Source organism: Juglans regia, chromosome 1 (assembly GCF_001411555.2).
Source record: "Juglans regia cultivar Chandler chromosome 1, Walnut 2.0, whole genome shotgun sequence".
NCBI lineage: Eukaryota > Viridiplantae > Streptophyta > Magnoliopsida > Fagales > Juglandaceae > Juglans > Juglans regia.
This window is the reverse complement of record NC_049901.1, coordinates 3,516,567-3,531,710: the sequence shown is the minus strand read 5'-3', so window position 1 is coordinate 3,531,710 and position 15,144 is coordinate 3,516,567. Positions and strand designations below refer to the sequence as shown.

The 15,144-nt window shown below is 37.6% G+C and overlaps 2 protein-coding genes across 2 annotated transcripts; one reads left to right on the top strand and one right to left on the bottom strand.

The window, feature by feature from the left end:
• The first annotated feature begins 1,292 nt into the window (after window positions 1-1,292).
• Window positions 1,293-4,442, top strand: LOC109007240 (pentatricopeptide repeat-containing protein At5g40400). The gene has a single exon (XM_018986838.2). The coding sequence runs from the start codon at window positions 1,409-1,411 to the stop codon at window positions 3,344-3,346; it is 1,938 nt and encodes a 645-aa protein (XP_018842383.1). The 5' UTR covers window positions 1,293-1,408; the 3' UTR covers window positions 3,347-4,442.
• A 257-nt stretch (window positions 4,443-4,699) lies between these two features.
• On the bottom strand, window positions 4,700-14,311 carry LOC109007239 (zinc finger CCCH domain-containing protein 41). Its single transcript, XM_018986835.2, has 5 exons — window positions 13,920-14,311; window positions 9,248-10,107; window positions 6,374-7,615; window positions 5,764-6,117; window positions 4,700-5,444 (listed from the first exon to the last, which is right to left on the bottom strand). The coding sequence occupies exons 2-5, from the start codon at window positions 9,989-9,991 to the stop codon at window positions 4,998-5,000; spliced, it is 2,787 nt and encodes a 928-aa protein (XP_018842380.2). The 5' UTR covers window positions 9,992-10,107; window positions 13,920-14,311; the 3' UTR covers window positions 4,700-4,997.
• Window positions 14,312-15,144: the final 833 nt, after the last annotated feature.

The window sequence follows — 15,144 nt, the reverse complement described above, 5'->3', positions numbered from 1 at the left end:
TAATCTATCAATTCTTCATTCTTTTTGCACATGTAGCACCACTCCATGACTATCATATCCCGCTTCCTTAAGTTATCAATCGTCAATATCTTTCTTAGCATAGTTGTCCAAGATGTTAGGACTGGGAATACTAGTATCTTCTGTAAACCTCTCAAGACAGACAAACTGTAGTATATCACCAACATCCATTGCCTCCGACGGTGGCAACACAATTCGCACATCTATGCAAATTATAAAAAATCATCATTTAGACGACGACCTCCTTGCAAGAAATGGATGGAAACCAAGTTTTTAGTCTCAAGATCCAATTTTTCCTTTTTCCATTTTTGTATTGTGTTTGTTGTAACGGGATGTTTATTGAAAAGATCCATCCTCTCATGTATCTTGATTTAGTTATGTTAATGAAATTGTATCGTGATTTAGGTATGTTAATGAAATCTTTGCTTGATTAGAAAAAGTTTTATGTACAGATTTGACTGACGCTCATTACAATTTGCGACTCCGATCTTTGTGACTTTTCAAGGCTACTTGCTACCGGAAATATTTGAAGCTATACCCAACTCGAACCCCTAGAGCATTGGTAGTGGCTTCTCTATCTTCATCTTCATCTTCAAATTTAAAGAATATGTCTTTAAATTCATCTACATTGGCTTATGCATCTCTAAATTTTTGCATAGCTATAAATAGTGCTTCTTCAAATTTGAAGAAGCACTGTTCATTCTTCAAACATTAGTTTACTATTTTTTTCTCTCTCCTACCCTTAAAATCAATTTTGTAGAATTTATATTAAGATGATTTTGATACATAAAATTTGTATTAAGTTGATAATACAAAGTGGATGTTAATTGTAAAATATATATAAAAAAATAATTTTAGAAAACAAATAAAAAATTAAAAAAAAAATAATATTTTATTATTATTTGGTTCAAAGATGCATAAACCAATGTGAGAGTTTTTTTTCATATGCAAAATCATTCTTCAAAAATGATGATTTTGCATATGAAGATGCATAAACCACTACCAATGCTCTAAGTCGTTATCAAATCAGTGTTCAAACTGGTTTTTGAAGAAAAATCATGAACACTGATTTGAAGAAAAAATTGTTTTTCCTCTTAGCATCAACTAAATAAGATTTTTTTAGATATAAATAATATTTACAGTTCTAAACTGTCATTCTTTTAAAAAAAAAAAAAAAAAAATTGGATAAATTTGAAATTTAAATAAAAATGACTAGATCTGAGTTTTATTTTTAATAAATGATTTTTTCAAGACGGTATCTAACGTTATTTTTTTTTAGTTTTCCCAGAGCCTGCCCTTTTCGTTCCAAATCCAACGCCTGGTACGCCTCTCTCTCTCTCACTCTCTCTCTCTCTCTCTCTCTCTCTGTTTTCAGCCTTCATAGCAACTAATGCATCGAACTTCAGTTTATTCCTTTAATCAAATCCTCATCGTATTAACCGATTCTGGATCTCTTACGAGATCTCCGTCAAGACCATTCGCGACCATCAATTTCGTTTTCCAATCAACTTGCTCTTTCTCTTCCTCTTGTTCTTCTTCGTTTCTGCAAACATTACCAGACTCAGAATCCAAGTCAATCTCGAAGCCGCTCTACCAGTTTCTACCCCAAACCCGGAACCCCAACAACTTAGTGAATCTCATTTGCTTAAACCTTAAACAAGAAAATACTCACCTAGCTCTTCTTCAAAATGACATTAAAGGGCTTCTTCCCCATCTGGGTGCCCATGAAATTTCTCGAGTTTTGTTGAGGTGCCAATCTGATTTATCTTCTGCTCTCACTTTCTTCAATTGGGTTAAAAGTGATTTGGGTCTGAAACCCACTACCCAGAATTACTGTATTATTGTTCATATATTGGTCTGGTCTCGACAACTTCCGCAAGCCATGAAATTTTTGTCTGAATTGATAGAAATTGCTAGGGATGTGTCACCAAAGGATGATGTTTTTGAAAGTTTGATTTTGTACAGTGAAGATTGTAATTGGGATCCGCTTGTCTTTGATATGCTTATCAAGGCTTATGTGAAAGGCAACATGATTCAGGAAGGCTTTCGGACTTTTAGCAGGACTGTGGAGGTTGGTTTTGTCCCCAGCGTGATTGCCTGTAATAGGCTTTTGAATGGGTTGGTGAAGCTGAGTTGGGTTGATCAATGTTGGGAAGTATATGAAGAAATGGGGAGAATTGGGATACACCCAAATGCTCATACATTTAATATATTGACTCATAGTTTGTGCAAGGATCTAGATGTGGATAAGGTGAATGGGTTCTTGGAGAAGATGGAAGAAGAAGGGTTTATTCCCGATGTGGTGACATATAATACGTTGATTAACAGCTATTGTAGAAAAGAAAGGCTCGAGGATGCGTTTTATTTGTATAAGATTATGTATCGGAGGGGCGTGTTGCCAGATTTGTTTTCTTATACTGCCTTGATGAATGGTCTTCGTAAAGAAGGGAAGGTTAGGGAGGCTCATCAGCTTTTTCATCGGATGGTTCATAGAGGGATAACTCCAGATACTATGTCTTATAACACTCTTATTTGTGGGTATTGCAAGGAGGGAAAGATGCAAGAATCTAGGTCATTATTGTACGAGATGATAGGAAATGGGGTTTGCCCAGATAGTTTCACTTGTCAGATTATCATGGAGGGATATGTAAAAGAAGGTAGATTACTTTCAGCTTTGAATTTGATTGTGGAGCTTCAGAGATTTGGAGTCCCAATTTCTCATGACATTTATGGTCATCTAATGGTCAGATTGTGTCAGGAAAATCGGCCATTTGCAGCTAGAAGTCTTCTGGAGAGAATCTCTACATACGGTTATGTGCCTGATATTGTTGTCTACAATGATTTGATTGAGTCGCTTTGCAAATGCAATCATGTGGCAGAGGCATTGGATTTGAAATCTGAGATGGTAACTAATAATATAAAGCCCAATCTTAGTACATACCTAGCTCTGATAAGCTGCTTGAGTAAAATAAGCAGAAGCATGGATGGTGAATCTTTAGTGGAAGAGATGGTTAGATTTGGTGTGCCACCTGATCCAGCAATATGCAGGGCCTTAGTTACTGGATACTGCAAGGAGAGAGATGTTTTAAAGGCAGAATCATTATTGGGCTTCTTTGCCAAGGAATTTCAAATTTTTGATACTGAAAGTTACAATGCACTAGTCAAAGTCCTCTCTGAGAATGCTGATGTGGCTTCTTTAATGCAAATCCAGGATAGGATGCAAAAAGTGGGATATGCCCCGAATAGCCTAACATGCAAGTTTGTGATCGATGGATTATGGAAAGCTACAATGCTGGTGAAACTCAAGCTCAACATAGAATGCGTGTAGGGACAGAGATTTCAGGGCAGAGTGCCTTGTTTTCCCAGATAGATGAGCTAGGGTTATGTATCAAGTGGCAAGTATCCACAGTCGGGAGCAATTTGCCTCAAGTATACTGCATTCTGCATCAGCTTAAATTGCGCTTACAGTGGTGGTTCTGTGGTGGTCCTTGAGCTGCTTGGTTGGTGATGTGGATTATAAACTTTAAGGGCTTAATCATGGGTATATAAGGGCAGACTGCAGTAGGCAACCTGGCCGGTGAACGCCCATCTGATGGAACGGCTATATATTTTGAGTGGATCTTTTTGTCATGGTGACTCATGGCAATTCGAGAATTTGGGGGGGAGGAGCATTTGTAGTAGGGTACAAGTACAGCGGCTGTCATTAGTCGAGGATGTTGTGTCAAGTATCAAATACAGGACTTAACAATCTACCACCGGAGAAGTAGCATGGGACTGTTGGACATGGTTTTTGTGGGTAAGTAGAATCCTCTATTTCACCACATGCAAATAGAAGCTTTTGAGTTTCGGGGTATAATTATTTGTGAAAAACTTGTCAATGTCCTCGAATTGATCTAAACCTCAAGTATCACAGTAGAAGTTTGAGTTCCAATCCATGGTATAAGTAGAACCCTCGTGAATAGTTTTGCAAATGAATATGAAAGAATGAAAACTTAATGGGAACATGTTCTGTACAGTGCCCACTTTGGTGGTTGAATTCATGCAAATTTTATGCAAAAAATTATATCAACCACATGAGATTGCGTACTAACGGAAGATTACTTAGCTTCTGTGTTCTACACATAGATGCTGAACACGTCTGATATTGAAGTTTCTAAAGTGCTCTGGTATCTTCAAGAATCGAAGTGTCAGGTAATGCTGGAATGGATAGCAGAGCCAAACCGATAGACTGCAAGCTCTCGGTCGTGGACCGTGGTAGAGTTACAATAGTCGGTAGGAAAAGGGATTGGATTCCATCTTTACACATTAGGTGTACCGTTTAAAATCAGTTACAGTGCATAAAGTATGTATAGTTACAAATTATCACCTAAAATTTTGCGAAGTAGATGTCGATTAATTTGACATTCTTTTGGGGAAAAAATCAATTTGATCAAATGGGTCTGATTGAATTAAAGGGAAACTATACCTAGCATCTGGTGATTTGGTCTAGTCCAATAAATTGTACAGCCCAAATTACATCTTTTTTATTTTTATTTATTATTTATTAACTTCGTACATTCAGAATTATGGGGATAAAATAATCTTAAAGAGTGCCATACTTTTCAAAATCTGTGGAGATGAAACAAGACTACAGCACAGACATATCAATTCAATTATATATTAAACAGAACAAAATTCAAATCAGATCCCAAATCTCTGTAGTGAAAATATCGATTAATTTGCAGAAGAGTTATAAAAAATTAATCCTTTGTTCCTAAACATATATATCCAAGCTGAAAGGCAACATTGTTCACCTCTCAACTATACCAACAAATATCTCATGTGGCGGTCAAAAATCAAGAAATTCCCTTTCTACATATCCCATGCATGACATAGAAAGCATTGGAAAATCAATCTTCAGCAATTGCTAAAGCAACGTCCTGAAAATTACAGATTAATGATTTATCTTACCTCACTGTACAAATCTTTTTAACCCATCCTCAACAGACATTGGCTTTAGTCGACTCTTTCTCACCGGACCTTGGGCTTGCACTAGGCTGGGAATCTTCATCCATCTCCGTATGCTCAATACCACTTTTTCTTACTGGATTTTCAGATTCTCCATTTTCTGAAGTAGAAACTTCCTCAGGTATTATACCTGATATTTGTTCTTGAGACTGATCATCAGGTTCTGAATGCCCCTTATGAATGGATGGAGAATTTTCTCTGCCCCCAGAAGAATTACTAGATGTCAGCCACATAAATTTTAAATTGTGGCCTTGCCAGCATTTACCATTAACAAATGCATTCTCAGCTGATCGACGTGTGGTGAAAGTTATACAAGCTGAGCAATTTTTAGATGCCTCTGACTCACTGGCATCCAGATCTTCTAGCTCCACGTTAGAAATATCACCATATGATGAAAAGTGTTCCTTCAAAACAGCATCCTAGAAGATAAAATAAAGAGATCAGGTGATCATTCATTGATTACACCAATAAACACAATCACAAATTGATCCGAACCATTCAACCAACACCAAAAAAAAGGTAAGGAGAGCATGCAAAATAAATAGCATAGTACTCCGTAAATGTAATATTTGAAGCCCTACATAAGTGGTAAAGGAAATTTAAAAAAAAAAAAAACAATAATAAACAAATGCATGGTGAGATTATATCCTTGTCACAGTTGCACGCCTGTCGGCTGCATTGTTTGTGTGTGTGTGGATTTTGGGGGGTGGGGGGTGGGGGGGAGAGAGAGAGACTTACACTCACAAGTCCAGCTGGCAAAGGTGGAAGAATTCTAAATGCAGTAGGACGGTTGTCCAATTTGTATCTGTTCGTTAGAAAAGGGGCCCCTACAGGTGCTAATGGACGAATTGGCTGCTTTAAGCTCATAGATTCCTGCAGCATCAGGCTTGTGCTTATTTTGGGACTATGGGACATGACATTATCGAATGATTTGTTCTTATCCCCCACCATCTCGGCATGTGGTGACGCCACAGCAGAACCAGGATCAGAGGAGGACCTTGGAGTAGCGGCTTTAGCAGTATCAGCCACTATTTCCAGTTTAGGTCTCTTTGCAACTTGTTCAGAAACTACCTCGCCCTTCGGACCTGTAGCCTGCAAAAGGTCAATTAAAGACTGTCTTAAGTAGCAAAGTACTGTAATATGGTTCTTATTGTGAAGGTAAAACAATGCATTTGCATGTTTGGCTTTGACGCCTGATACCGATACTTATAAAAATATAAGTTAAGCATATCACCAGATATATACTCGTAAAATATAAGAGGCTACAGACCCCACAATAAGAGCTTGTAGCATAAATAAAATGTGTAGCAAGAAACGAAATTCTAAAGGTAAGGACATTTGATTTTACTTGTTCCTCGAGTTTTTGTAACTGGCGCCGAAAGTCATTCCGCTTCTGGTCCAGCAATTCTTGTTTCTTGCGGAGCTCCTCTTTCAAATACTCTAAACTCTCCAGCTTCTTTTGCAAAGGTGGAGCCTTAGGGCCATCCGGGATGACAGGCTTAGGGTGATCAGAGACAGGTCCGGAGGCATCAGAAGCATGGAGAACACTACTCTTTGAAGCGGCAGACTGATTAATGTCTTTCTCTTTGCTAAGAAAAGGGAGATATGGAACTGAAGCAGCTGTTGCACCACAAGGAGTTACAAATACACCACCACCACTGTTTATGCCATCATCAGGAATGCTATCACGTTTAGCCCACCACAGCTTGATAAAGCGATTACCCATTACAGCATCAGGTGCCTTGAGAGCAGCTTCTGCCTCTTCCCTTTTTGAGAATTGGACAAATGCTCTTTCACCATTTACTGGAATATAAATATCAATTACCTCTCCAAACTTTTGAAAATGAGAAAGAAGACCTTCCCTTTTATTGTTTTTCTGGGGAATGCCATTGACAAATAGAGTACGCAAAGCCTTTTGAGAAGGTTTCCGGATGTTACGCGCAGTATCACTCGGTCTCTTGGGAGATGAAGCTGTAGCTTTTGGACCAACATCATCAGCAACGATCCGCTTTCCTTGGCGGGAAGTGCCTTGAACACTGGCTAAGGCCCCTTTATCTTCCTTAGCTTCATTCTCAAAACAAGCCGAGGAAACAATCGAAGAATCAATTTTTGCCTTCATGTCTAATCTATTTTTTGAACCACCAATTCTACCCCAAACAGACGAACCAGTACCCTGTAAGCCAACAGCAGTTCCGGTGCTTCTAACAAGGCACTCATTATCAGCACTGTCATATGACCTGCCATTGTGCCTATCAGAGAGATCATCATCCAACATGGTTTCAGTTTCATCATTCTTGGGTGATTGTAGAGTGAGTAGGCCATTTGACGTTTCAGGGCAGTTGTTATTCCACAGGGGTTGATCAGGATCATACAAATCAGCTCCACCCACACAACCTGAACCAGAAAATGCACCATTCGGCCCCAAACCATCATCGACTATTCCAGGCTTGCTAATTTTGTTAAGCAATCCCTTGCTGTTCATCAAAGTGGTTGAAGAAGCACTAACTGATTGCAAAGGTCTTGTTCCAGCAGGTGTTCCCAGAAGGTGAACACTTGGAAGTGAAACAGGAAGGTTAAACTGTGAAAGACTCTGCAGATTGCAAAGATTAATTACAACACAAGCAGTAAAAGACATGGTCTGCAACGTAAAAAGGGACCATTGCCCATGGAAAAAACAAGTACGGCAATTGAAAGCACAAGTCAACATATGCACTGCCTATTTGAGTTACTGGTTAAAGATGACTCGAATAAATACAATAATCCTAATTACAAAAAACCAGCCCCTGTGATAACTTGAGGCTCATGTTCTGTCAAGGGTGGCTTTTTTTGTATGGACAGCAGCAATAGGGAATATTCAGACTATTGATAACTTGAGGAAGCGCGGAATGATTGTTTTGGATTGGTGCTTTATGTGCAGGAAAGAAGCGGAATCAATGAACCATCTACTCCTTCATTGTGAAATGGCCAAAGTGCTGAGGGATGGAGTGTTTGGAAGGTTGGGGCTGAGCTGGGTTATGCCAAAAGCAGTGATCGATTTTCTAGCAAGCTGGACCAACTTTCAAATGCATACTTGTTCCCAAGTGGCAGCCGCATGGAAAATGATGCCTATGTGTATTATGTGGTGTATTTAGTTGGAAAGAAACAAGAGGTGCTTTAATGATAGGGAACGCAATATAGATGCATTTTGGAAGTTTTTTATAAGCACCCTGCTTAGCTGGTTCTCTGCTATTGTACTCAAGGGAGGGGCTGTAAACAAGTTCTTGTCTTCGCTTTTCTAGTATTAGAATGTAACTAGGTGTTTCTTTTGTATACTTCCCGTGTACTCAGGCTTCGCCTATTACATTGTGTTTAATAAAATTTTTAACTTATAAAAAAAAAAACCAGCCCCTGTGAATCATTTCACTGATGGCATGGGATTGCCCAAAAAATGGTCAGGAAGTTGGAATCACATATTTGGAAAGACCTCTGTTCCTTTAGTTCATCTCATGGATCTCCAAGTGACCCATTAGAATCAATGATCTACAGGAGTCGCCCACAATTAAGGGTCTTCTCCAGCAGGTTAGGTAACCAAATACTAATAATCCTGGAATACTGAGATTACAGAAACCAGGGCCAACAAGAGGTATGTTTGTGTGTGTCATACTAATAACCATTGAATACTGAGATTACGCAGATCAGGAACAAGAAGAATGTTTGTTTGTCTGTGTTGTCTCTGGCAAGGTAGGTCCAACAAGCCAATATAAAGTTCAATTGGAATTGGCATAAAAAGCTAGAAATGAAATCAGAAATTGGCAATTTTTTTGAAAAAAGAAAAAGGAAATGACGGTGCCCTCCAAGAAACTTCACAGCTGGTCTAACCAAGAAACTTGAAGGTTCCTAGAGAGGAAAAACCCAAAAATCAAAAAGCATCATTAGGACATTTTAAATCCTATTATAATTAAGTTTATTTATTTATAGCAGAAATTCTCATGTATACTTCCTATGTACTTGGGCTTTGCCTCCTTTTATGAATAAAACTTCTTGTTTACCTATAAAAAAAAAAATATTTCTAGCAGAAATTGAAGATTTTGGACCCATTAAGTGTTTGGTCCTGAGTCTTGATTACAATGAAATGCCATTGACATTTTTCTATTATGTAGAGCATTAGGCATTGCCAAATAAGCCATTGATATCTAATAAATAAGCCTCAGTAAAAAAAAACATATATCACAAATATGCATACCTGAACATCTTCAATGACAATCCTATTGACACCATGCTCCATGGGGCACATGTCCCCTCTTAGACAAAATCCACGCTCCTCAAAGTCTCTGCAGCGTTGACGAGGAATGCCCATATTCATTGAAGAATTGATGGATGGTCTGAGTGTTCCTTGCAAACCAATGGAATGAAGTGTTTCTAGGCCACCAGTTGGTAGTCCTGTAATTAGTCCAAATGCATTCCAGGATGCACCCTGGGCATTTGAAACATTTGGCAACCCTCTTCCATTATACAGGTTTGAAGGAATGGAACCCTGCTGAACCATTTGAGATGCAATGTCAACTGAACTGAACCTTGAATCACGTTGGTTCCAAGTGCCAGAGTCCCAGCCTCGTCCCCTACCAGGACCAGCTCCAGAAAATGTTTGGTTTCCCCAAAATCTGTGATTTAAATCCAAAGGTGCTCGTGATGTTAAGCCTTGGCGTCTTCTTTCAAACTTTGAAGATAGGTCTTTCTCACTTGTTTGAGATTCATTTTCCCTAAAAGGATGCCCATTTTCGTAAGGTTTGTTGCGTTTTCTATACGGCCTTGTTATCACATGCTCCAAAGCATCTCTTTCCGAAGATTGGGAGCGCGTCTCCCGCCTACGATGCTTATGGTTTCGATCATCATCATCATCATCGCTGACTTCCTTCTCCTCAGGATCACTGACACAATCAGAGGGAGAAAGACCCACCGGCTTTGGAGATGAAACTTTCAGCTCCATAGGACTCTCCTGTAATATCCAGTAGTATTTTATAGAATTCAAAGTTCCAAACTCCCACTAGATGCAACAATCAAATGGCTTCAATTGCCTAGAACAATTCCAGCAATTAAGAGAACCTGCAGAGAGAGAGAGAGAGTGAGAGAGTGAAGGGGAGATCAACATAGATAATGGCAAAGATCAAAATAGGAAATCATCACAACCGGTATAATCCAAAGTAATCATAACAAAGCAATATTTAAGTGATCATGTCAATTCAAATCACATAGCTGGAAAATCAAAACTAAAACTTCCCTATTCGATATGTATAGTGTTTTAGTTTTGTAATCTTTGACGTTTTAGTTTACAATAAAACTTCAATATGTACCAAGTGTTACATTCAATATGTTATATGCAAATCATCATTTGGATCTACTGCATGCAAAGATGGCTTCTGGCAATCATCTTTTTATTATAACTCTTCTGGCAATCAACTGTTCTTGCATTTATTTTCATTCGTTGAGTGGAGTTTTTTAATGCTTGTCCGAAGTGTTTGGCTCTGCTCACTAATAATTTATTGATACTCTTTTAAAAATCTATTTATTAAACACGCAAAGGGGCACTACCCAAGTACACGGTGTACACAAAAGGAGCAGCTAACTAGGAAGATGAAGGAAAACAAAAGAACATAAAATCTAGATTGCTAGAAAGACTAGAACTATTCTTAGCTTACATCCAGACATAAATTGTTTTTAGCATTTACTGATAAATGAGTTTTATTTTTACAAGATAATTTTATTAGTGAGGAAAAGGCGCTACCAAATACATGGGAAGTATGCATTAGAAACACCTATTAAAGGTTTTCAACTGATTAGCCTCATGTGTGGAATCTACAAAGTTATGGTCAAGGTTTTTTTTTATGAATAAGAAATTTTATTGAGACAAGTAGCAAGGCAAAGCCAAGTATACAGGAAGTATATAAAAACTGAAACTAGTTACAAGTCAGGAACTAGAAAAAGAAAAGGAAATCATGGACAATAGTTCCATGAAATACAATTACCGAAGCCCATAGAAATAAGGTATTAAAAAAAAAAGTCTAAGTTTGTCCACCGAGCGTTCCTTATCTTCAAAGCATCGACCATTCCTCTCATCCCAAATACACCACATAAGGCATAAAGGGATCATATTCCAAACAGAAGCAATTTGCAAATTACCCCTTAAACAGCTCCAGCAAGCACAAAGATCTGCCACCCTCCTAGGCATCACCCAAGCCATTCCACTTCTTTTTTTATTTATTTATAAGAATCTCGTTAAAACACTCCTATTAAAACACTTCATACCACAACACCCTAGTCACCTCACGATGTAATAATAAATGATCCACCAATTCACCAGCTTTCTTACATAAGAAGCACCAATTCAAAAGTCAAAACAATTCATCTGCGCTTCTTGAAATTGTCCAATGTCAAAATCTTCCCTAAAGAAGCAGACCAGCCAAAGAACGCAACCTTTGAAGGCACCTTACTCTTCCAAACACTCTTCCAAGGAAAGGAGCATACCCCATTCGGCCTAGACAGCAACTTGTACAAAGAACGAACTGAAAACTTATTATTACCAGTGTGCCTCCAAACCATCTTATCACTTTCATCCTGCCCAAGCTGTGTAGCAAACAAGCCAAACAATTCAGAAACAGCCTCTATTTCCCAGTTATTAACTCTAGAAAATTGAACATTCTAATGGGATGAACCACTAGAAGAGTCCAAAATCTCAGCCACCAAAGCATCTGGATATTGAGCGATACAAGAGAGATCTCTAAGAACCCTACCACCACACCATTGATCATGCCAAAAAGGAAGCCTGGATCCATCACCAACCACAAAAAAACCTATTTTACAAAATCATCTGAACCACTACTAATACTTTTCCACACCCCCACACCGTGAGTACTTCTTACCTCATTAGAACTTCACCCAAGAAAAAAGCACTCCCATATTTTGAATCAATAACAGCCCTCCACAAAGATTCACAATCCTGATGATACCTCCATAACCAATTCCCAAGTAATGCTTTATTAAAAATCTTAGCTTCCTCCCCAGCCCACCACATGACAAAGGAGTACAAATCTTATCCCAGCTAACCAAATAAAACTTAGCTTCCTCCCCTAAATCTCTCTACAAGAAGTCTCGAAATAACTTCTCCAACCAATTTGCCACACCAATAGGAATAGGAATTAAAGATAAAAAATTAGTAGGAAGATTAGACAAAATGGCCTTGAATGTAGCCCCCAAAGGAACTCCAAGGTATCTAATTGGCAAAGAGGAAGTCCAAGCCATTCCACTTCTATTATGGTCAAGGTTCTCGCCAATAGGCTAAAAAAGGATAGAAAAGATCATCTCCAAATCCCAAAATCCATTCATCAGGTCTAGGCAAATATTAGCTTCTGTTCATATTGCCAATGAATTACCAGACACTGGATTAAGATCAAGAGAGCCAGGAGATAAGTTTTTTGATAAATATCATATTATCATCGAAGAGGAAAGCATGTCAAATATTTTTAAGCATTCCTAAAAAAAAAAAAAAAATGGCAAGCCAATATGGACATCAGCTAAAAGAGAAACCTAAGATAATCATCCACTCAAACATCTGCCTAAAGGTTCCCCATAAAGTAAGGAAAAACAAAACTCCATTTTCAATTACCTAACACTTGGCAAATCAGCTTCTCCAACAATTCCTAGTAACGAATACAAGCAATGCCAAAATAGACTATTACAAACTATCTAGCGATGTTACATGATGAAGCTGGCAGTGGGACAATAGATGATGTACAGCCTCACCATGTGTGAAATCACCAATTGTCCTAAAAGCTTAAGCTAATGGGAAGAGGTAGATTTTATTATTTTATATCTTAACACTCTCCCTCACTTGTGGGCCAGACTTTCCCTCAATGAGTAAGCCCAACAAGTGAAATATTTAATTAAATGGGATAGAGTGTAAAGTCAGGGTTCGAACTCAAAACCTCTGCTTTGATACCATGTGAAATCACCAATTGTCCCAAAAGCTTAAACTAATGGGAAGATGTAGATTTTATTATTTTATATCTTAACATCATGCAACATCAACCAACCAAAAATTCTCATTTAAGAAGAGTATCCAAGGAAAGAGCCCGCCTCATATTAAAGACTCGAATCTTCTTTTTTCCATTCTTTATCTGTATTTTAGTGACACAATGACAGGATCCCAAAAAAACTGCATTTCATTACAGTGAAGCTGCATCGCAGATGCTAACCCAAATGGCCATGAACAAACAACTAAAGAACCAGAAAGATCACCATGGATATGGTATCTACACTAATTCACTTTCAAATGCCAAAGCCCTACGAATTAACAATATGAATTTCCACTAATTACTGAATGACACTCGTTATTCCTACCATCATGGTTTATTCCTACCATCATGGTTTGGTTTACTTTAGTTCAAACATTTGACACAAATTCAAGATCAAACTGACGATAGTATTGAGAGGACCTTTTCAAATAGGGGTGTTCCCCATTTCTCACGTTGAAATAAACAGAAAGATAATTTTATAGAGATGCGAGCAAAAGATCGGATGACATGAAAGCTGTTCTTATGCCAATATCCCAATTGACCTCATCTCAAGAGAAACAACATCGTGACAATCTGCAGAAGATAAAACTAAACATGAAAACCTAAATAGGAGCACTAGATGGAACACTAGTTTTGTATTTACACACTACCAAATTAAGCTCCTGACGGACCTAGACCATTAGATGTTCGCAGCTACATAATAAAAAAGCTGTGTAAACAAATGAACCTACAAATTTGGACGAGTCGAATACAATAAAGATTACAATAAACAAGGGTAGTCTAGGTTTAGAACAAAATTAAAAAGAACAATGAAATAATAAAATAACGCAAGCATAGAATTCTTACAGAATCTTCTAGAAAAAATGCGAACCCAATGCGACATCCAGCTTCGCCCGATTACAAATTGATTCTACTTAATTCAATATCACAGGGGAAGCCGACGAGGCGGCCATGAGAGGCATTGCTGGGAGATGTGGTAGTTGCAGAGGGTAGGGGGCAGGATCGTAATAACAAGATAATCGAGGGGTTTAGGGAAATTCGCAGCGTCAAAGATTCGGAGGACGGTAAAATATGCAAGAGGTTTTGTGAGTGAAGAATGAAGATTGGGGGGGGGGAGGGGTTGGGGTTTGGAGCCGTGAAGAGCAAAGGCCGAAGGGGACTTTTTGGAGAGAGAGAGAGAGAACGGAGACGGAATACCGGAAAGAGAACAAATAAAATCAAGTGAGGACGAAAACTATAATCTAAAATTTTTATTTGTGTCCCCATGGCCATGGGTTTTTATTTATTTATTTGGGCAGCCTTGGGGTTTCTTAAAGTGCAAATGATTTTTCTATTTTTTTATATTTTATAATAGAGTCCGATAATCGAAATTATATTCATGCCCCCATAGTCGAAACACACAATACCATGATTAATTTTCAACCATTAAATACATGCAAAGATGATACCAAATCCAACTTTAATGTTACACCTAAGGAGATTTGAAAATATCATGAGCTAGGGTTGAGAATACTCAATTTCCCCAATTAAGTAAACATACTTTCACATCATTTTAATCATGTTTGCTTTCATAGCCTTTTGTGTGTGTTAGATCGTATGCTACAAATTCATGAAATAAGAAGATAAGAACTAACAAGTGTAAATGAATAAGTTTGAAGCAAGGATTAATTACTTTTTGTCTATAAATTAGCACTATTTTTCCCGTGTTGTATATCGAATTATCGGAAGTTTAGTAAATTATCGTCATTTTCTAATTATATTTCGGATTAGATCTAATGGTTATTCTGATTCATTGCAAAACTTTCATTAACTTTAGTTGCTAGATCTTAATAGGCGATACAAATTAAAAATATAGATAGTTTATGGCATGAATTAAAGTTGAGAATCAAGTAAAAGTTATGAATGAAAAAAGGGAAATGCTTTTTCCACATAAGGTGGTTATCGATTGAATTTTTTTTATTTTTTACTTAAGAGTTAAGTAAGGATTTTAAAATGAATTTTTTATTTTTATTTTTTTTTTAAAATATTTAATGAATTAAAAAAAATTAAAAAATACAATTTTTCTTTTGCC

Excerpts from the sequence above, each read along its gene's own strand:
- LOC109007240 (XM_018986838.2), top strand. The coding sequence starts at position 1,409 with ATGCATCGAACTTCAGTTTATTCCTTTAATCAAATCCTCATCGTATTA.
- LOC109007239 (XM_018986835.2), bottom strand. The coding sequence starts at position 9,991 with ATGGAGCTGAAAGTTTCATCTCCAAAGCCGGTGGGTCTTTCTCCCTCT. Across the intron at positions 7,616-9,247 it reads TTGTCATTGAAGATGTTCAG|AGTCTTTCACAGTTTAACCT; the intron begins GTATGCATATTT and ends TGCAATCTGCAG. Across the intron at positions 6,118-6,373 it reads TACAAAAACTCGAGGAACAA|GCTACAGGTCCGAAGGGCGA; the intron begins GTAAAATCAAAT and ends GACCTTTTGCAG.